The 22,802-nt window shown below is 46.5% G+C and overlaps 1 protein-coding gene across 2 annotated transcripts; it reads right to left on the reverse strand.

Moving 5' to 3' along the window:
- Positions 1-2,275: 2,275 nt before the first annotated feature.
- Positions 2,276-22,246, reverse strand: A1CF (APOBEC1 complementation factor). Of its 2 annotated transcripts, none has more exons than XM_040071456.1 (11): positions 22,148-22,246; positions 19,635-19,769; positions 19,292-19,422; positions 17,712-17,950; positions 14,097-14,261; positions 10,783-10,880; positions 9,588-9,858; positions 7,936-8,120; positions 5,709-5,845; positions 4,824-4,957; positions 2,276-2,427 (listed from the first exon to the last, which is right to left on the reverse strand). In XM_040071456.1, exons 1-11 carry the CDS (start codon positions 22,244-22,246, stop codon positions 2,276-2,278), a joined length of 1,746 nt encoding a protein of 581 aa, XP_039927390.1. The 2 variants fall into 2 exon arrangements, with proteins under 2 accessions (XP_039927390.1, XP_039927389.1); XM_040071455.1 differs by having other exon boundaries at positions 7,936-8,144.
- Positions 22,247-22,802: the final 556 nt, after the last annotated feature.

Genomic DNA, 22,802 nt, shown 5'->3' on the forward strand with positions numbered 1-22,802 from the left:
GCACGTGGAACATGCTCCTGAACAGATTGTGACCCTGCCAACGTGACCTGGGATCGATCCCTCCAGAGCAAAGTGCTCCTGTTTACCACGGATGTATAAAAGGACTGAGGCATGTGTTCATGTGTTTAAAAAGTTTTAATGATATTTCAAAGTCCAATGAATGTCCTCGGATTACTCAAGAATCACAGGGTTGCTTCACAGAATTTAGTCCCAGTTCTAATCTGTAACGGATGATTGAGATGCCATTTTCCCCTTCATTCCCTTTAAACATACACGATTGTCCTCCAGTAAATGGAAATTGTGATTTTTCACTACACTTCACAGTGCTAAAACTCTATACAAACCTTGTACTACTCGTACAAAAATAAGTGCTTCATGCACACGTTTTTAATACTGCTTCTTGCCCTTTGCTTTGACATCTTTCTGAACTTATATAAATAGCTGAAAAAGCAGACTAAACTTACTGAACACGGAAAGTGAGAAACACTTCCTGCCAACGGTTTGAGAGACTCTCCTGGCTATGTTCCTCGTTGGCAAACACCACTTAAAGACAGATACAGAAAAAAAAAGGCAAAACATGAAATCCGTAACACTCTTGGTTATTTGGCCCTCTGTGACCAGGTTTGTCCTTTGCTGCGAGGCCAAAGGTGGCCAGCAGCAGCCACAGAGGGCTTGTAATACCTTTAGGGTCACCCTAACGAGCTACTTCATAAATAGGAGGGGTCTAATGGGACCTCAGACTGTACAGCTTATGGGGTTTGTTCCATTCCAGGGCAAATTGAGTCAGAAGAGGAAAGAAACACTTGGTTCCTGCAGTCACCACATGGTCACAGACCCTCGCGCTTTGCACAGCTTGGGGGATACACAGGGAAAGCTCCACTTGGAATGGCTTCTACTCTGCCACATCACAGCACCTAAACCAGGTGAAAAATCTGGGGCCAGATCTGCTGAGTGTCATCAACCCAGTCGTAAATTCTTCCTCCCAAAAGTGTTTTTTTGGTCCTAGACTAAATAAATTCAATTTTCTTAGTGTGCATCACTGGGTAGGATTTACGATATAGGATTAAGGTGTCCGCTGTAGTGATCCAGCAGTGGATTCCTCCTATATCTCCACAGCATCATTACTCCTGCCTCGATCCCATGGCAAAAATAAATGGATAATGCCCCTGCTGTACACCAAAGGATGCTCCCAGCATCTCCAAAGGGTTCAAACAAACACCAGCTCTGGTGCTCTCCAAATTAAGAGGTGCCTTTACTGTTGGTGTGAACCCTCTTCCTCTAAATTAATTTTTGCTGGAATCAGAGAAGGCAGCAGCCTTGGTGTGATGTGTAAAGCCAGGCAGGGCTCTTTCCAACCCGGAAGAATGTTCTTTGGATATTATTTTATTCCTGTCGAGGTGCCTGCTATTACTGGGCCATGGCTGTGAGCCCTCATGCTCTAATTAAGTAGAGAATTGGCCTTAATGAATAGCACTTTTCTGCTCCTCAGGCTTAAAAGTTTCCCTATTTTTCAGTGAATGTGCCTTTGATGGGAAGCACACAAAAATACACCAGTATTTGCTGATTTTTGGACATGGCTGGGAGGGAGCAAAGAGGGAAAACTGCTGAATTCTTGTGCTCTGGTTTAAAAAATTAAATTAGCACGGAAACCTGTTAAAAATTAGCCTCTTGGGCTGGACAAAAATGCTTAGGATAAATGATTTTTTGCCTTGGCAAAGAATTTTGGAGAGCCTTGAGATACCCCAGGCTGGTGGAACGGGGGGATCAGGCGCAGGGAGAGGCAAAGCCCTGTGGCCAAGGGGCACGTCTGCTCTGCCTGGCCTGGGAAACTTTGGGGTGGATGCAGGAGAATTCCTGGTGCACGGAGGAGTTTGCTGGGCTACCCCATCCTTCCCCAGTCCCGGTCACAACAGCCACGGGACCAACTGTTTTCAGCACAGGTTGTTGCTTGTAAACACGTACACACACACACACTAGGTGTATAAATATATATATACACATAAAAATATATATATACACCTGAGAACCTCTCATTTCCTGGGCTGAGCTTTTGCTTTCTAGTATGGAAATCTGATTTTGCACGATTTTTTTTTAAATTTCTCCTCCCTTGCCCCCCCCAACATCCCATTACAAAACTAAGGACCTACAAGACTGAAACTCTGACTAAAATGAACCTTAGCCCACAGATTAGCTTAAAATCGTGAGGGTGTTGAATTACCAGACTGAGATTGTTTTTCTTTTCCTTTCTGCCTGTGCTGGGTTTGAGGGAATTTGGTTAAAAGGCTCCGTAGCCGTCGCTCCGTGCGGCGACAGCGAAGGCAGGATAGGCTTCATAGGTCGCGTACGTGGCCAAATCTTGTCCCACTGTCACTGCTTGCTTGAGCTGGGTGGCTGTGACAGCAGCAGCTGCGTTGGCAATGGTGTATCCTGAAGGCAAGAAAAGAGGGAAAATCTATGGATTAATGAAAACCCGTCCAAAACTCGCCATCGCCTGGTAGGTTTTGATGGGACGACTTTCAGTGGGAACGACTCGGGCAGCAGTGAGTCTGTTGGTGGGAATAATGTAAACAAATTAAACAATTCACAGGAAAGCGAAAGCATTTCCTCACCCATGATTTGTTAAACATGGAAAAACACCCCTCTCTGTTGAATAATTTTTCCTCAAGTTTTGATCATTTCTGAGTTGATGGTGCTCTGGACGGGTTTCCCCCCTGTATGGCATGAGGAGGACAAGGAAATAACCTAAAATAGGGGAAATTTGGGCAAGATTCTTGGAAAAAATATAGCTCTGATCCCTTCACAGCCAAAACACAGACAGTTCAGGACAGCTGTGGTAGGGAGACTCCCTCAATGCAACAGCAGGGAGAAAATATTTAGTAGATGGGATATTTTTGTTTTTTCCCATTGGTTTCTAATGGAAAATGTGGTTTCAACACTTCCAGATTTTCCATGGGAAATGTAAGCATTGCTATTTGAGAATGAATCACTGGGAAAACAGCATCATTTGGGGCTGGTTCCTCTAAAGGCACGGCATAGCAGTTTGTCAACCAGACCGCACTGTTTTGTTGTAAAAGAATCAGGAGTTAAGACAAACCCTAAATTTGGGAAGAGCAGCTGGGGTATCCATAAGATCTCCTGAACCAGGCTCTGCTGCCAAAATACATCCCCCTGGATCCTGTCTGACCAGGTGGGCAATGGGATCAACTCAAGGTCAGCCAGAACCAAGCTCCTCTTGGCGGGGGAATAGAAATACTGGGCAACAGGGAGCGCACTTTGCCTCATTGGAGGTGTCACTTTGGAGAAAAACATGAGGAATTCCTTACAATTTGAATATTGTGGCTCTCCAGAGTATTTTCTTTGCACCAGCAAAGCCACGTGCAACATCTCCAGCAGGAATTGAGAAATCTGGGACTTAAGGGACACCTGCCACCATAAGGAGAGAAATGAGCTGTGAGCTGGGCATGGCCCGAGCTCAGCTTTATGTCCCTGACCAAGCACTGGTGTGTGCTGCAAGCAGCAACTTCAGTGCCTGTTCATTTGCCAAGCTCCCAAGACAAATAAATAAGGGCGGATGAAAGATAAGGAGAGATGCTAATTAAGCAGTAAGTGGGGGCTGGATTCAATAAAGAGCCCATTTGGTTTCCACGCTGCGGAAGCTGCACAAGCCCAGACAAATTGATTTTTCTGTGGCTTTTGTGGACTCCTGTGGCAGGAAGCCGGATAGATGTTTTATTTTTATTTTTTTTTTTAAATCCATCCTTGAGACACTCCAAACAACTCAGTAGTACTGACTAATGCGTTCCTCATGTGCAGCTTGGCACGTGGTGCTGCCTCTCCATCAGAACTACTGTCATGCTGGAGAGCACGGCAGATGTAATTCCTGTGTTTCCCATGATTTCCAAGCTGTTTTGGGCAGTTGCAAGAGCTACTAAATACGAATTCTCAAACTGGGAGGAAAACCTTTCGTGGGGGTGTGAGAGCTGGGATCGGATCCAAGCTTTCGTGGTTGCGTCATTTCTTTGGCAGATGAAATCCTGAGTGTTGGTTCACAAGGAGCTGCGGGTGCTGGGGGCAGACAGAGAGCCCATGAGTTCACCAGCCATGTGTCCTTGCAGGGAGGACAGTCTCCTCCATCCTGGTGACACCAGGGCCAGGGAGGGGACTCATCCCAGATGTGGCACTGGGGACACCAGCTTTGCATCCTGGGTAGTTTCTGGGGCTCCCAGTTGAAGGAGGCATCCACAAACTGGGAGAAGTGGAGGGGACGTGTGGAGCTGGGATTGGCCTCTGCATGTTGGTATTCCCAGCCCTTGGACACTGCTCTGACTCCCCTGGAAATAGTCCCAGCTGTGGCATTGACCTGAGGGGTTGGGGTTGGAGCAGAGCCACCACCCCTGTGCCCCCAGCTGGAGTCGCTCTGGGGTGTGGACACAGACATTTAAGCAACCCTGGGACAGAGATAAAATCCTTTATAGGCGATAAATTGGCACAGGGTGCCCAGAGCAGCTGTGGCTGCCCCTGGATCCCTGACAGTGTCCAAGGCCAGGCTGGACACTGGGGCTTGGAGCAGGCTGGGATAGTGGAAGGTGTCCCTGCCCATGACACGGGGTGGAATTATGTGATGTTTAGGGTCCCTTCCAACCCAAAGCAGTCTGGAATTCTCTGATAAAGACGCCAGACACATAAGTAACACAAACCACTGTGGGGGAGCACAACCAGGCCAGTCCTCTGTGGCCAAAACCTGCTTCACTCTTCACACCCACAAGGAACCAGGAGGAAAACTGACGCTCCAGAAGCCCTTTGCTGTAGAGACATGCCCATACCTGGAAAAGCTGGCGCTGCAGGCGGCACCTCTGCCCCCTCCACGGGGATGCCCAGGGTCTGCAGGGTGTACTCAGCCGCGTAGGTCTTGGCCTCGTCGATGTAGGCACTGAGCTTGGGCGGTGTGAAGGGGTGTCTGTGAGGACAGCACAAAGTTAGCTGGGTTTGCTTTCCCCAGGGCTTTCCTGCGAGATGTTGTGATGCACTTAGAGCTGGCACCATCCCACACAGCAAATGGAAGCATCGCTTCCCCGTGCTGGTGCATTAACAGGGCTGCTCTCCTCCAAGTGCTCTGGTTCCTTGCTGGGGTTATCGACCCTGGCTCTCATGCCGGATACGATGTCCTTGCAGAGTCTGTTGTGCTTTTTCCATCAAAAGAAAAACACTGCTGTGTTTTTTCTTTACAATACTGAGTCTGGGTTTTTCTTTACAACACACAGCAAACAGCGGTTTTGGTCAGAAATGGTTACAATCCTATTTGGAGCTAAAATATCAGCACATTCCTTCAAACTCCTATTTCCCCACAAGGGCTACTGTTTGCTTTCTTTTTGTACAAAAAAAGCATCCTTCTGCCTGATTATGTCTGGATTTCTGTAATGTTTGCATCATCAGAGAGAGCACCAAGCACAGCGGACAGCACTTAATAATACTCTGGATTTTTTTCTCCCTGTATTTTTTTAAAAAAGTATTTATGTATATAACTATATAAGCATATATAATGCATAAATATACATTTAATAAATATTCTAAAAGAAACTGAATAATTTTTTTTTTTAAATAAAAGGAGATTGAGACTTGCGTGCTTGGGACTTTGAGGACAGCTGTTAGGTAAAATGTAATTTAAAAAATAAAGCCTAAGCCTTGGAAACCTTCCACTAATGACGTACATGGTGGGGTTCTGGCTGGCAAGGGCAGGGATGGTGATTTTGTAGAGGAAGAGCTGTCTTTGATCCTGACCAATGGCAGAGTGGAGCTGGTACACAGGTTGTCCCCAGTTGTTTTTCTGGCAGATTTCTTCTAAGATCTAGAAGGAAAAAAAAAAAAAAAAAAAAAAAAAAAAAAAAAAAAAAAAAAGAAGCAACGGGATTTGTGCTGGGGTTAATTGCTGTGCAGAAGCCTCCTCACCCAGCTCCAGTCCCTGTGCTGAGCAGCTGCCTTCCCTCAAAGGCTCTTCAGGGAGTCCTGGCAGCTTCCTCAAAGCTTAGCAAAAAATACAAACCAAGTGGCAGCTAGAATATTGCATCCACCTTGAAGTCTACAATTCATCTAAATGCTTTATACTTTAAGATCTGCTTAATTCCTGAAATTATTCCCTGTTCAGTTGGGCATCTGAGTCCTTTTGCTGATTAGATTATTTCAGTGTGGTTCTCTTTGAATTCTCCTCAGAACCTCTGTCTCATGGATTTCTCTTTCAGAGGACTAAAGAAGCTCGGGTTGTATTCATCTTCTCTGCTCTGCTGCCTCCCAGGCTTAGTGGGTTACAGAGCATGAGAAGTCCAAATAGGCTTCTCTTTAAAAAGAAAAAGGGTTGTGTTTCCATCCAATTAATTCCACGGGTTCAGCAGGCAATTGCAGCTTTTGAAATGCTGAACCACGTTGCCCTCAGCTCTGGCACAGCTGATCCCCTGGTAATTGGGAATAGCTGTCCAGAAACACTCCTGCTTTGACTTGGGATTCGAGGGTTTTTAACCCACTGTCTGTGTGCTGTTGCTGGAATTGGTCACCTTCCATTAAACCAGGTTGCTCCAACCTGGCCTTGAGCATTTCCAGGGATGGGGCAGCCCCAGCTTCTCTGAAAAACCTGTATCAGAGCCTCATCCCCATCACAGATGAGATTTTCCTCTCAGTATCCATCTATCCCTGCCCTCTAGTGCTGGGAAGCCATTCCCTGTGTCCTGGCACTCCAGGCTCTTGTAAAGTATCTCTTCACCTTTCGTGCAGGCCCTTCAGGCACTGGAAGGTCACAATTATGTCACTCTGAAGTCTTGCTATGGTCTACCTCATTTACAGCTTTGCATTTGAATGGATTTAAAACTAAAAAGTAAATTTTAAACCTCACTGCTGCTTTTAATTTTGCCACCGCAGCTCCAGCTAAAGTTTAGCATCTTGCATTGTAAAATGCTTCATTACACAGTTCCTATCTCGATTACAATAGTTCATTTTTCCACTGTGGCAACTTGTTCCCTGCTGTCCCAACTGCTTTATATGTTGGTTTTATAAAAATGAATTTCACCTGCCCTAAGGCCCTGCAGAACCATTCCAGGTGTTTCACACCTCTAGTGAAAGGTGCCCCTACCTATGGCACGAGTTGGTACTAGGTGAGCTTTTCTCCTGTCCAACCCAAACCATTCTTTGATTCTGGCTGATTCGCTGACAAAATAAAGGGACTTTTGCAGGAGGGAAAGAAATCCCACTGCCCATTTTTCTGGGAGAAAACAAGGATGTTTTCATAACCTTTGGCAAACTGGATGCTGTGGCAATTGAATGTTAAAAGGCAAAGACATGCTTCAAAATTCAGGGTGAAGCTGGTTTCTTGTGTCGCTCTGCACAATATAGGGGGAAAAGAGTTACTGTCAGAGCTGGACATTCAGAAACTCAGGGAATTTATTCTGGATTTCTCCTCAGCCCTCATCCACCCATCTGCATCGACACGCACAAACCAAATCAAAAGCCCCCCGAGCTGGCATAGTTTCTGTGCTAGGCTTGGTTAAGTCAATGCTTCTTTTGCCATAAATGCTTTGAAAATGTGCAGTATTTTTCTACACATGCGCATGGTCCCCTGGTGAAGCCCCAGGTGATGCAATTTATGCATCAAACCCATCGTGGGTGGCAATTCCTTGACCCATGGTGCCTTTATGGTGCGACAGCCTGAGCTGGATCAAGGCATTTATGACGCTCATGGTGATGTTAAAGGTCTTCTCCAACCCCAACCGTTCCACGATTCCATGAGGGAGGGCAAGGCAGGTGGATATTGCAAGATGCAGCTGGTACCGCTCGTTTTTAAATGTCTTTTGAGACATTAAAGAACGGGTTTATTTACTAGGCCGTGGCACAGATTCAATGAGCGGCCTGTTTTCCCAACGCAACCCTTGGGATTCTTTTTAGGGCATGTACCTGAGGGGCGAGTTTGATCCCTTGGGGCTTTAGCGTGACGTGGTTCATGGGGGTGAGCTCCATCCCTGGCAGGAGGTCGTAGAGCTTGTCCTCTCCCCTCTTGTCTCCCTTGAGGTGGTATCCGCGCCCCAGGCTCGGGAACGCCAGGTAGCCGCGGCCTCCCAGGCCTCGGACGCCCGCAGCCCCTACAGGTACATTCATGTAAATTTCTAGGAATGTAAGAAGGCATTAAACCAAATCAAATCACAGGAAAAAGGACCCTGATTCTTGCTGAAATGGAAAAGTTAGCTCCTCTTGCTGGGAGGATTGGGAAGAGGGATTGGGCAGGAGGTGCCATGGCCTGGTGGTGGGATGACACAGGCTTGACACTGATACCCTTTCTTGGCTAGGTGAGGGGTTTTGGGGAAAAACTGCTTCTTTCTGCCCATTTCCCATCTTCTTTGGTCAGTTTTGATTTCAGGACAGCTTTTTACCCAGCTTTGTAGCTGGAAGGAAGAGAGGGGACAGCTGGCATCTTTTTGTTACCCACCAGCACAATTTCACCTTGAAGAATTTGCAGCTTACATAATTTCATCCCTATATGAAGAAACCCCCTTTTTGGTTTTGCCCCATTACACTTCCATTTTTTCCTCAGGGAAACCTGCTTGGGAGTCTGGGGAGACCATGAAGCAAGAGACAGGTGTGGACTTCTCAAATCTGCTTCTTTTCTAATGCAACCTTTACAGGAGCTGGTTCACCCGAGTGGGGAAAAACTTGAGGAACAAAGTGTATTCCTGCTTCCCTGTCTCCTTCCTGGTGAAGGGACAAAAACTGTCCATCATGATCCTTGCCAGGCCTACCAGAGTGCCACACAGGGTCCCAGCCTGCTGTGGGACTTGGCTTGGGGACACAAGGCGTCATCTTTGGAAGGAAGATTATATGACAGAGATTTCTTTGCTAGCCCCAAACTTACGTCTGAACTGACCAAACAATGTCTGTATTGAAATTTAATTTGGGGGTACCTGAGTGTGGGTAGTTGATTTGGCTCCAGGCAGGGTCACCCCGGAGTTTTCAGACATATTTTCTTTTATTCATAGATTGAATTGATTGAATTAATTATTATTAAGTTAACAATGCCCCAAAAGGGGCCCTCCAACTTCCAGAATGGCTTGTTTGATTCCCTACCCTGCACCAGGGCAATATGACTTCCTTAGAAAACGCCATGGCTTTGGGTCAGAAAGCACCAGGACTGGTACATTTTTTTCCCCTGTAACTTTCAAAGCAAAGAGCAAATGTAGCAGTGATGGTGGCTGACTGTGGGAGCCAGCCCTGAAGGGGGAAAGGAAAAGTGTGTTATTTATTTATTTATTTATTTATTTATTAATTTATTTATTTGGTCTTCCCTGCTGGGGCAAAACCAGGAGGATTCCTGGCTTGTTTACATTGGACTGAGGGCAACCTAGAAGTTCCTTCCAGGAAAAAGGTTATTTTTTTTCAGCTGGAAGATTGCCTTTGGGAGAGGCAGAGCCTAAACCCTGCGTTTTCCGCCCCTTTCTGAGTGGCATCCAGGAGCTGGGGCAAAGCCAGTGTTGGTGTTGGTGTTGGTGTCTGGGCAGCAGCTGCCCGATCCCCAGAGGGTATGCTTGGCCGAACGCTGGTGCGAGAGGAATTACCTCGGACAGAGGGGGGCCGGAGGATGCTCCTGTTGCTGAGCCCCTTGGCGGCGGGGAAGTGCAGGTTGGGGATGGCCGCGTAGGCCTGGGGTGCGTAGAAGACCGGGGTGCCCAGGTAGGCGGCGGTGGGGTCGTACAGGTGGCCCAGGGTGTAGGTGTAGTCCCCCTGCAGCACCGGGGCCCTGCCACCCGTGCCGCGCGTGTACCTCACGTAGCTGTCCTTGTCCACCGGCTTGGCCAACGTCACCTCGATTGGTGACCCGTCCAGCACCTTCGTGGGTGGGGAGAGAGCATGGGAGTAAGTGGTCAGAGTTCTTGGTGGAAATCCCACCTATGGACTGCCCCCATGTCCCGATGGGACAGGGAAATAGAGGAAACCACCCCCAAAAAAGCCCCTATGGAAATCCCACTTATGGAATAGGAACTGTCCCCATGTCCCAATGGGATGGGAAGATGGAGGAAACCACCCCAAAAAAGCCAAAAATCTCCCTCACACGAGGGAGTGTGGCACTGGCTGGGTGAAGGCTTAATCTGAGAGTGCCCAGCCCTGGCCCCTGCTGGGAGAGGCTCCTTCAGCAAAGGCTTCAGAAAGCCTCACTTCCCTGCAAAGCAGCTCGTAAGCCGGCGAGATTCCATGTGCTCCCGTGGAGAACAGCAGTGGCACTAAAAATAGGAGCGGGGTTAACACCTCTTTGGGAACAGCTATGGCTTTACAGTGAATTACACGCAGTGCAAGAAGGGCTAAATTCAGCAGCCTCCTCGCAAATCCGCATCTGAATTTGGAGCAGATGTTTGGGCTGACCTCGTTCATCCCAATTTGCCATTCACACGCTGCCCTGCCAGTGTTTTTGCTGGCAGTCTGGAACAAGGATGCGAGTGTGAGCCAGGGGGGATCGTAACCCCTCCTTTCCTAGTTCTTCTTTCAGCTTTTCCTGTTTTATTCTTTTTTTTTTTTTTTCTTTCATCTGAGCAGTGAGCTAGAGCTGGGCAAACAGCAGCACAAATACAAGGAGCCAAAATGAATCGTTTGTGTACAACAGAGCTGCTGAAAAACAAATTCAGGAGTATAAAAGCAACCAGCAAAGAGCAAATTGGGATAACACCTCTGGGAGGGTTTTGAAGCTAATAAAGCAGGTGGCTTTGTATAATATACTGCACCCTAAGCCCCAGGAGTTAACATTTACAGCAGCTTTACCTTCCCATTCAAGGCTTTCATGGCCTCCACTGCATGTTCTCTTTTATTAAAGTGCACAAAGGCGTAGTCTCTAATTTTCTTTACTCTCTCCACTGCACCTGTGGAAAACATGGGAATATTAATGGGAAGTGGGGATTAGTCAGAAAGCAGAGACCTGAAAGAGTGGTTCTGTCAGGTTATGAGACCCTGGAGAGCAAAGGCTGAGCAAGGGTAGAAGAACAAGAGGTCAGTGTCCCCTCACCTCTTTGGATGTATATTCCACAGGAAAATCACTATATAATGGTTGTAGCATTTCAAGGAAAATTAGAAGGTTCTGGGATGAGACACCAGTAAGGTTCCCATTTAACTGGAGAGGTTTTCTTCTGTCCAAACCATTCTGTTGGACACTACTTTTGGTCTTGTGTCTCCCTTCTGTGACAGACCACGCACTAGCCGTGGGAACATCCCCGCGTGATCCCCATCTCCCTGTTTTTGTACGTGCATTGGAGGCAGCTTCAGGAAAGCCAATGCTTTTGCCATAAAACAAGGAAGATTTTCTCCTTGACAGCCAGTTCAGGATGTTCAGGAAGAATGAACAACCAGTCCTGCCCAGGACAGAGCAGCCCAGGGAACTGGGATGGGCTGGAATTGATGGGGCAGCAGGTCTCTCCCTAGGAAACAACCTCTCCCTAGGAAACAGCCTTTCCTGTAGCAGTGGGACTTCCCTGGATGCCCCAATTCACCTGGACACGGCCCCAGTCAGGCTCTGCAGCTGAGGGAAGGCCCTCCTGGCGGCCGGCTTGGACTAGAGAATCTTTCTTCCAGCCTGAATCTGTCTTACATCCAATTTATCCGAAATAATTCAAATGTAAATAACCTCCTGTTCTTCTTTTCTAAGTCCATCCCCTACAGTTTTCCCTTTCCCTTGTCAGCTGCTCTGCTGCCAGGAACTCATACTCTGCACTGAGGAGTCTGTCTCCAGAATAACCCCACCAGTCCTGCTCCCTACAGCCACAGCCTTCAGCCATTTCTTTAATTCCTCATCTTCTCTGCTCCCGTGGCTCGGGAAGCACAACATCAGCCAGCCCAGCCTCCTGTAAAACCCCCAAAATATCCTTTGGAAATATGGCTAAGGGATGCTGGACAACTCTTCTGCTGGCTTCTTACCTCCTAAAGCTGAACAGGTGCAGAGGGAAATGTCATATTGCCACAAAAAGCACTTATTCAGAAAAAATGCAGGGGGAAACAAATTTCTTTGGTGTTCAGGGGGAATCATTAGGAGCTGCAAAGTGCTAAACGAGCCTGTCCCAGCCTACAACCCAAGCGGGCTGCACATTTTGGAATGACACAGGGATAGCAAGATAGCACTTTGTGTCCTTCTGGGACAGAGGATGATTTTCCAAGCCTGAATTTATGGGAGTTATATGCTCATGCTTTGTTTACAAGTGGAAGCTTTAATGAACTCACTGTGTTCTGCCTCCTGGAGAACATTCCAGGACACCAATCCTGAGCCAAAAAACTCTGCTCTTCCCTGCTTCTGCCTCTGCTGGGCCAAGCAATGTGATACCACTCTTGGGTCAGCTCCATGGGGAGCCCATCCATGGGACATTACACAGGGAGCATTGTCCCTCTGGCACATTGGGAGATAGCACAATCTTCCTGCTGGGAACTCTACCAGGCTTGGGATTGGGATCCCTAGGGAGCAAAGGCAGAGCTTTTCAGAGAGACAGCTCTACAGAAGTCATCAGGCTGGGAATTTGGCTCAGATTTGAGGGATGCTGCTTATCCCAACTTGAGGAGCACAACAAGCAGCATTCCTGGTCCTGTCTGTGGAGCCCTCAGAGATGTGACAATTGCTGTGTCATGGGGACCTCTGTATCATTTTTAATTGGATGTCTTGTTGATGTCAAAACAGCTTCTTAATCCTTCTGGATCCAAAGTCATTTCAGCTAAGCAGTGCTGAAATGTGGCTCAGTGAGTGAGGCAGAGAACCACGGCAGGGCAATGAGCTGTTTCAGATCCTTCCTGCCTTTTTTGATCTCACTGTAACTTAAACTGTGTTTTCTCTCCCCGAAGCTGGAAGTTTTGCTGCTCTAATGCACCCATTCCTGATTTTAGCCACCAAAATAAAAGCTGTCTATTAAAAACAAAACCAAAAAAATTTCCAACACAAACGCTGAAACGATAAAAGGAAAATGACAGCTGTTGCAGAATTCTGTTGTTATAGTGGAAAACTTCTTAGGAGCAAAGCAGATGACTGTTACCAAAGAGTCAAAAGACCACAAATGTATTTCTGGGGAGTGTGAGCTTGTTCAAAGCTCGGGAGAAAAACTGGGTAAATAAAAGAAGGAAACCGTTCAGAGAGTGGGATAACATAAATTTAACTCAGGGGTAAAATGGGGTCTGCGACAGCTCAATAGTGGCAAAAAGTATGAGCCAGAAATTCTGGAAGGACACAAGGAAAACTCGTGAAGATCTTTGCATTGCAGCCTAGTCCAGGAAAAGCCATGCACAGAGCAGAAACAAGAAGTTAGTGGAAGAAAAACGAAGCTCTGCAGCATGTTTTAAAAAATTAATAGAAGGAAGCTAGCAGGAGTGAGATGAAAGGAGATTTCACATTGCCAAGCATCAGTTCCTAGTGCCTAATGGACTGTGTGTCTTGCAGAGCCCCAGAAATGAGTTATTTTTACTTTGTTGGTTTTGGGTGGAATTTCCTAAAGCTGGAGCAAGCCAGAAGTAAAATCTCCTTTGAAAGCCAGCAGGATTTTCATTCCCAATTAATCTCACAGCTTTTTTTTTTGAAAAATCTCACCCTAAGTGCATGTAAGATATGCCACAAAGGAATATTGAATTAAATGGGAAGCACTAATTATTCACCAATATACACGAGGACTGGGGGGGATGTATGAAAATTAGTTCAGAACTCAGATAGATCAGATAAAACGGATATGTATCAAATCATTCTATTTTTATCACCATCCCTTGCCACAGAAGAATGCTGAAATCACCCAGCTGCTTCACCAACTTTTTTAAAGAAAGAATAAATGATTCCAAGGCATTTTGATGACACAGGGCAACCCCATGCAGCATTTTGGGTCTCTTCCATTTGCAAATCCTCCTCCTTCGTGGTGGCTTTAGCTGGGAATTAAGCAGCCCTTAATGGGATGCCATTTTGGGTGGAAGCCTTCAGCCTCACGTCAATTTTTGTGGCATTTCACACGAACATTTCACAGCAGGAAACAGCTGTTTTTTATCTCTCGTGGCATTTTAGGAATGCAGAAGTATTTCCATTTGCAGCACTTTGTTTAGGAGGCAGAGCACCAGTGGGTTCCTACCTGGTTTGATGCTGTTGAACTCCTTCTCTATGGTCTCCTCGGTGGTTGAGAGCATGAGGTTCCTCACGTAGAGGATTTTCACTGAGGACATGGTGTCCTCATCCACCTCCACCTCCGGCTCTGCCCAGTCCACGGCGATGGGGTGTCCCCACAGCTGGATCCTTCCTTTAAGGGAATGGGCATTGTCAGTGCTGGGGGGTTTTGCCTCCCCTCACTCCGGCTCATGTTCCGTTTCACAGCAGAACAGGCCAAATTCAACAAACACGACCAAACAAAAAGCTTTCCTAGCTCAAAGCACTGCTGTTGCATCAGTTCCCTTCCAAAAGCAGATGGTCACACTTGGAATGGTCTCCTGTAAATACCTTTGGAGCCTCCAGAACTGAAAGAAGTGAAAATACAGAATAATTCACTTTAAACCTGCACTTCCTGGAGCGCTCCCTAAAGGGAAATATTTCAATGCACTTATAAAAATCCCTTCTGGCTGGCAAAGTTTCATTCCCCTGACGCCAGAAGAGAGATCCTGAAGTCCCAGTGGGATGGAATGAAACAGCAAAAGCAAGGATGTCTCTGTGCGTGTTTGAATCCATTTGGGTGAAGTTGCAGCAGAAGGAGGGACACAAAACGTCCCGATGCATAAGACAGGGTGTGGGTGTGGAGGATGAACCAGGGGCTCTGTGCTCACTGGACTGAGCTGCTGAGGGGCAGGGAAGCGAAAGAGCAAATAAATCACATTGTTGAATGTTGATGATGCAGCTGGTTTGGTGTCCCCACTCCTTGAGGCTCAGCTCCAGATTCAAAGGCACCTGAAGTGAGACTTCCACTAAAGTTGAGGGGAATTTTCAGAAGTCCATATTTCTTTCTGTCTGCATGCATGTGTATTAGCAAGATTGCCATTTTAGATTTATCATTTAAGTTTGGTTAAGTCGGATTTATGGTTCTGTTGCACTTATAGAAAATTCTATTGAATTGTTTCAGAGGTGTTAAATTGATCAATTTATTAAGAACCCCTAATGTTGATTAGATATTGGTATGAATAATAAACCATGATAAGATATTGTTATGAATAAGAAACCATTTAGACCTAAATTGTTGAGCCAGTCTGAGGCTGAGATTGGCAAGGGGGTTTATTGTATCAGGACTCAACTCTTGGAATCCTTCAGTTTTTCCCTCCTCACCCTTTTGCCTCCCTGGTCTCCACATGAATCATTCTAGATTGCTTTAATCTGATATTTCTTTGTCTGTTTTATCTGTACAGTAAGTAATAGAGTGACCTTTGCCATCAAACCCTGTCGTGCCTTCACAAATTTATATTAAACCTGGTTTTGCCCAGGCCTTGCTGGTGATTCTTTAGGTGACCTAAGCCACACATTTGCAGCTGAGGGGACAAAGAAAATCCTGCAAAACACTCTTTGCCAGATCTAAAAAGGCATCTCTGCTTGGACAACCTATTGAAGAAGGCATGGGAGCTCCAAAATGAGAGGGTGAGGATAGAATTTGGAGGCTTATTGGAAGTGTCAATGATCAAACTAAATGGAAAGGTGCTATTCCCTTGGAATCCCTCATGAATAGGCTGGGATTTGTGGAGTGAGGCTGAGCTGCTCTCCAGCTTCCAGCACTGCACAGATCTGAGCTTTCAGCAAGCAGAGATAAAGGCAGGGCTGCTCACGGTTCTGTGCCCCTTGCTGAATTGCTGTTTTCAGTTCAAGGGTGGAAATGATGAACTTGTTGACTTGCAGCAAGGAGCTAAGCTTGGTGCCTCTTGCTGAAAACCAGTCTATCTCCACCCTCTTGTTTAGCCAGAGACAGGACAAAATCTTAATTTTTTTATAGAAACTCTCCATTTGTGAGCACTTTCTCTACAGCGCTCCCTCAACCAGCAATGAGGTTCAGTTTAAAGGACGCATCTGATGATGATATTCAATCTCACATCAGCTGGAGACACATTCAGCTCTGGCTTTAAACTTTTTTCCAGTTCCTGCCGTATGCTTGAGACTTCAGAAGACTCTGGCTCCTGCTCAGGCCTTTGGAACTCCCTAAATTGTTCACTGAGATGTCCCTAAACTGGAAATCCCTCATGCATTGCACATGTCTGCTCAGGGCTCTGAGTTCCTTCCATCTGTCTTGCAGTCTTTGCTCAGGATTTCATGTGCTCCTGCCTTCCCTTTCCACATAAAAACCATGAGAAAATCGTGCTGAAGCACAGGATGTGCTCCCACCACCAGGGAGATGCTTAAACTGAAGAAGAAAATGCAGAATAAAAGAAAAAAACTCAAGTGTGACATATCTCCCAATAGAAAAGCAAATTCAGTGCTCAAAATCATGCCCATTTTTTTACACAATAAGAGAAAACAAGCAGAATTTAAGTGATGCAGGGAATTTAATGTATAAAGCAGGTAAAAGAAGGCTGGTGGTTATGAACAAATCTCAAACCCCAAGGCTTGTTGGATGCTTTCACCAACCAATGAGCTGTGTTCAACAAAGCAATGCAGGAGCATAAGAAAGCAAGAGAAAATTGGTGAAGCCCCTGCAAATGCACTTAATCTTAAGTGACTTCTTCACCTAATACCTGCTAAACCTCTCTCTCCTTCGCAATGGTCTTTGGCTGTTTCTTGGTGCTGATTTTTTTTTAGATTTACTCTAAAGCAATTTCTCATTCCAAGTTTTTTTGCCAAAGTATCAATTTTCGGTCCATGCTCCAGCCTGAACCTGCTCTCAGATGCTTTCCTGAGTGATTCTCCCTGAGAGGCCATAAACAAATCTCTATTTCATGTTTAACCCAAGACAAGCACATCCCACAGCAGAGCAGCATGGATGCACACCACTGAATTCATCTGGCTGGATTTTTAATAAACCTAAGCTCCTGAAGGACAACCAGGGATCATCAGCATGAATCCCACACCCCTGGCGTCTTGGGGGACCTCCTGGCTCTGGTAGTCTCTAGCAGAAAACTGTTTTCTGAGGGCAGAGAACCCAGCCACGTTCATTTCCTTGGATCCCTGGGTCTCCTGGAGATGTTGTCACTGCAGCATGAGGTGATCAACACCTTAATGACGGGATGGGATCACTGGAAGGCTAATAACGATTTATTAGTCTGATAAACATCAGCCCCAGAGGCCGTGAGATTTTAGAGGAGTAAGAAGTCGGCTGTAGCTCAAAAGCAGTCACAAGTTTCACTGTTACAAAGCACTATATACCATTCTGATCCAATGCAGAGTTGCCACAGAGTTTATTTGGTTTTTCTAACCTATCACCTTTGCTTAATTCTGCCGCACTGCGTCTACTTTTTCCCCAATAGCCTGCTACTCCACATATGCACATATGCTTCTACTATAACATCTGAACTCCTAGCTTACTCCATAAAATCACATTACTACACTTTAAAACCCATGAGCGTCTTGCCCAATACAGTTTACTTTTTTAAGGCATACTCCTTTTTGCAACTGTAGGAACACGAGTTTATAATTTTTCTGCTTAATGACTGTGTACCTTTATTATTACATCTATCCAAGCTTCTCCCAAGGCTGCAAATCAAACCCTTCAGTATCTGTGGAAGTTTCTATCTTTCCATTTCCCACAGCCCCTGAGAGGAAGCCACCCTTCCCCATCCCTGCTGACCTGGGAGCAGCTTCCTCCTGGCCATGGCTGCTGCCCGGTGGCTCTCGTACTCCACAAAAGCAAAGCCCCTGTTTTTGGTTTTATCGGCTGCGCTGGGGTAGACAATGACATCCACGACACCGTCCGTGACCTTCTTCATCTCTGCCAGGATTTCCTCCCTCTTCTTGGTTTTGGGGATGCCCCCCACGAACAGGCGGCAGTTGTCCACGCTGGCACAGACCCCCAGGAGTCTCCCGTTCCTGAAACAACAGAGCTGCTTTGTCAGGAATCAGGAGCCAAGAGAGGGGAAGGTTAAACAGAGTCCCTCTTCTGTCCCAAAACGCGAGGCTGAACACAAGGCTTCGGCCTCAGCCGTTCTTTGGGATATTCCAGTGGCCTTGCTCAGTGCAAAAGCTGCCACTCTGCTAAATCTGACATCAAAGTCAGGCAGCATGGCTGAAATTAAGGATTTCAGGGAGAAACCAAAGCCAAGGTTTGCTTTTCCTACTTGAGATTCTCCCCTTTGCTGCCACCAGGCAACTGCACCATACAACCCTGGTCCCTGTGTTGTCACCAGTGGCTTGTGACTTCCCACTCATCCCATGACTGAGGTTTTGGGGAAAGAAAATCCCTTGTCATGGAAAGGCACCATTTGAGGATTTACTGATGCCAACTTTTGTGCAGACCCCAAAATAAAAACTTCCTCTGTTCACCTCTTTGGGGTTAAAGTATCTCTTACAGGCCTGGAGAAGTGCAATACTTCTTTAGAGGAGTCTTTGGAGCCAGGGAAGGAAGTGGAGGAGGTGGAGGTGGATGAAGCTTGATCCCTAAGACCTGCCAACCTCTGCAACAAATGACATCTCCAAGACCTCCATGTGCCTTGATCTGCTCAAAGCAGTACACAACCCTTTTTTCCTTTTTAAGTTTAAAAAGCCATACAATTGCCAGCACGGTTTATCCCAAAAGGTTTTTAAGCAAAGACGTCAATTCTTCCCACTTTGAACTGGCAAAAAAGCATTTAGTGTGGTTGAAATCCAACCAACACGTATTGATGGGCCCATCTGTTGTTGATTTCTGGGTGTTTTGTTCCCAATTTTTAGTCACAAACATGAAAGCTTTTTCTGTTCCTTTCTATTAGGAAATGTCACTCTTTTGCCAATTGGTTTCCATCCTATTTCACCATTTTTGCAATTGCTCCATCTCCCAGAACATATCTGCACAATCTGTCACGAGGGAGACTGTGAATAGAGTAAATCAACAACAAACAACCTGAGGGGGACATAATAAACAGCGCTGGTTAGGGGAAAGTTAATTTGATCCAAAGCAGAATAATTTTTTCCGATTTTCTGATAGGTGGTGTTGTTGTGGATTTTTTTTTTTTTTTTCTTTTTTTTTTTTTCTTTTGTGAGGAAGAAATTTCCTGTGAAAGATGTTGGCTTTAATGAGCAGTGACTGTGCAGGGAGACAGGAGGCGATTTCTCCTCAAAACACAGGGATCTAAGCAACCTTGCTCTAGGCTGCCAGGAAAAATATCCCTTACATGCCAAAATAGACTGATACATGTGATTTAAAGTTGCTTTGAAGGTGTTTGCCCCGCTTACCTGATCTCATAATTATTGAGTGTCTTTATCGCATTCTTGGCCTCCTGTTTGTTGGAGAAGGTCACAAAGGCATAGCCCCTGTTGTTGCCATTGAAGTCCATCATCATCCTCATCTCATAGATTTTGCCAATCTGCCAAGGGAGAGAGATTTGTCGGCAAGGTGGGAGTGGTTAAGGAAGACTGGGATTTTGAAGGCCACCAAGTTCCAGTTCCATGGGCAGGGACGCCTTCCATTGACCAGACTGCTCCAAGTCCTGCCCAGCCCGGCCTTGGAACCAGCGCAGTTCAGCCCTGACGTGCAGCTCTGACCATCAGTTACTGATCAGCTGCCATCAAGCCTCACCTTTTCACAGAGTGGGATAAGTTCATCCTCAAAGAGGTCTCGGGGCAGTTTCCCAATGAAGATCTCACAGCCCCTCTCTGGTGGAGGGCCATCCCAGCCCGGTGGTGGTCCCCCATATTTCCTCTGCCCATTTTCCTGCCGTGGAGGAAAAGAAAAGAAAGGTTCAGCTATCGATTTTTAAACATGGATCAAACCAATCCCGTCTCTGGGAATGACCCTTGAGGCAGACACCTTCCTTCCCTTCAGCTCCTCATGGATTCAGCAGGGATAATGCAATGTCCTGCTGCCAAGGCTGGGATAGTTCTGAAGTCTAGGAGCAGACAATCAGGGAACTCTCTAGAAAATGGAAATCCTCCTGGCTCTGGCAGGGCAATCTACATGGGCTCTGCGTTAACTGTGGTCTGGGTGATGGAACACTTGCAAAATTTACAACTTGTCTTGATTTTCAACCAGTCTGAGGATGACATCTGCCCACTCAGGATATCCTTCTGGCAGAGAGCAAATCTTGTCCCCAAGGGATATTCAAAGATGTGAAGGCCAGTCAGTATTCTTTTTTCTGCTAGATGAGTGTGTCTCTGTTCTCCTCCCCTATTTTTAATCATATTTATTTCCTTCCTTCCTTCCTTCCTTCCTTCCTTCCTTCCTTCCTTCCTTCCTTCCTTCCTTCCTTCCTTCCTTCCTTCCTTCCTTCCTTCCTTCCTTCCTGCCTTCCTGCCTTCCTGCCTTCCTTCCTGCCTTCCTTCCTTCCTGCCTTCCTGCCTTCCTGCCTTCCTTCCTGCCTGCCTTCCTGCCTGCCTTCCTGCCTTCCTTCCTTTCTTCCTTCCTGCCTTCCTGCCTTCCTGCCTTCCTGCCTTCCTTCCTGCCTTCCTTCCTTCCTGCCTTCTCCTGTCTCTCCTTCCCTCTTCCTACAGTGATTCTCTGCTCCCAGGAGAGCTGGGGCTCTAGCAATTTTTCCATTTTTGGCTCCCTGACAATTTCTTTAGTCACTTCCCATTCTGGGATTATTCCAGGAAAGTGAATGCCTTTTACAGCTGATTTAAGAGGAAGGTTAACAAACAGAGATCCTTAAGAGGAAACAGGAATATACTAAAACCCTTTTAGTTTTCTCAGGCCTAGAACAGGCCCTCAATTCTCATTCCTGTTTTTCCAATGTTTTCAGTTGTGATGGAGTCCTGGGGATATTTGATTTTATGTCTGAGCTGGTGTGTGAGGGGACACAGAAAGAAATAAACCCTTCCCTCAATTTGCAGTGGCTTTGTTTGTGTCTGGAGGGCAGCACCTCAACAAACCATTTTTGACAAGGGGCCTGGAGGGAAAGTGGACATCAGCCATTTGCCAAAGATGAACAACCCAGGTGTGCACTGAGGAAGATGTTTGGCTGCACCCACAGACAGGACAGAAGAAAAATACCTAAAGTGCAGGGAAATTAGGAGATGGGGGGAAAAAAGATAAAATAGCAAAGATGGAATGGAAAAGGAAATGAGAGAGAAGAGCAAGATGTTGAAGTGTGTGGGGGATTGGGAGCTGAAATCTGTGCTTTAGGAGTGAGCTTTGCCAGATGTGACAGTAGGAAAAGCTGAACACCAGGATGATTCCAAGGCCAGGTTGGACAGGACTTCGATTAACCTGGGCCAGTGGAAGTTGTCCCTGCCCATGGCATGGGGCTGGAACAAGATGGGATTTAAGGAACCTCTATGATTCTAAGAAAGCCACAGTAAATCAAAGACTTACAGAAGTCCCTTATCTTATGGGTCAGGTACAGCAGAAAGGCTCCTCAGGGCACCGAACGCAGCTACTGGCCTGGTCTTGGAATGTGCTTTTCCCCAGGAATCTCAGGTTGTGCTTGGGCCTGTTGTGCCCTCTAGTGCCATGCAAAACAAGGCAAGGTTCATGGCCTCCACCTGCCTAAAATCCAGGGTTTGCAGTTCCTTCTTCCAGGATGCAAGTGCCGGTCATGGCAGAGCCCAGTACTTTCCAAGGCTGAGCTTGTTTGGGTCGTGGTAGTCAAGAAAGGCTTTCTCAGGTGGGTTTGAAGGCCATGGCCAGGCTCCACCTGTCCTAACCACGGGAGGTTTGGATCTTGGAGACCTTGGAGACTAAACTGGGAGCAAACCTTGGAGCGGGTGAGGCACCTGCCTCCCATGTACCTGTGCAAGGATTTGCACAAAAGGTGATGTGCTGTACTTCCCACCTCATCCCTCTTCTGAAACTCTGTGGGCTTTCTTTGGTTCTGAGACAGCAATCCCCACCTTTCCCAACATTCAGCAGTGCTCAGGGTTGTCCTTCCCTCACCTTTACTGTAATTGCCCATCAAGCAAGGAATTTCTTGAGGAATAAGATCCTGCTTTGTGAAACACAACATAGTGAAGGCCAGCATGGATGTGAGAGAGAAACAGAGTGAAAAGGAACAAGCAAGGAGTGATTCAGGAGCATGGATTTGCTGCTCACGCCCCCAGTGAAGCTTCAGGATGAAGCTGGACACTGCACAAAAGGATGGGACGGTGAATTCCTACCTGGATCAAATTATATCCCGTTCGCTGAATTAACGCACGGAGGGCGGCTTCTTTCTGTGTGCCGGTCAATCCATCCCCGGATTTGTGATTTGATTCCATTGGGAGTGATTATCAGCAAAAAATCAGGTTAATTAGGGGTGCTCACTGCAATCAAATTTAAGATAAATTAAATCAATTAATACGGCTGGGAGGAGAAAGTCCACCCTCATGAGAAAGTTTACAGGGTCTCTCTTCCTAAATCAGTTATTTTGGAGATAAAACCAAAAGAGAACAGTAGCTACCACGGAAAAAGCAGAAAAATCCCCCTTGCTGAAGGGAAAAAAATAGCAGTTAAACCCACAGTCAGGTCTTGGGGAGATACAGAAGGAATTTGTAGCCTTTTGGTGGTGTCTCAGGAGGAAAAAAACATGTAAGTGCCTAATCCTGCAGTGAGTACACAACAACGAGCCCTTCAGGCCTCGTGTGATGCTGACACTGGGAAGGCAACCTTGTACCAGCCATGTCCAGCGCTCTGTGAGAAACAGGACCAAGCTCCAAATTTGGCCTATTTTTATTTCTGAAAATAAAGGACGTCGGAGAACTTCAGATCTCAGTGCAGCTCAGGGCGGGAGCAACCTTGGGTTCAGACATTCTGATTCAGAGATGCAGTTTTAGG

Source organism: Hirundo rustica, chromosome 8, assembly GCF_015227805.2.
Source record: "Hirundo rustica isolate bHirRus1 chromosome 8, bHirRus1.pri.v3, whole genome shotgun sequence".
NCBI classification, from domain to species: domain Eukaryota; kingdom Metazoa; phylum Chordata; class Aves; order Passeriformes; family Hirundinidae; genus Hirundo; species Hirundo rustica.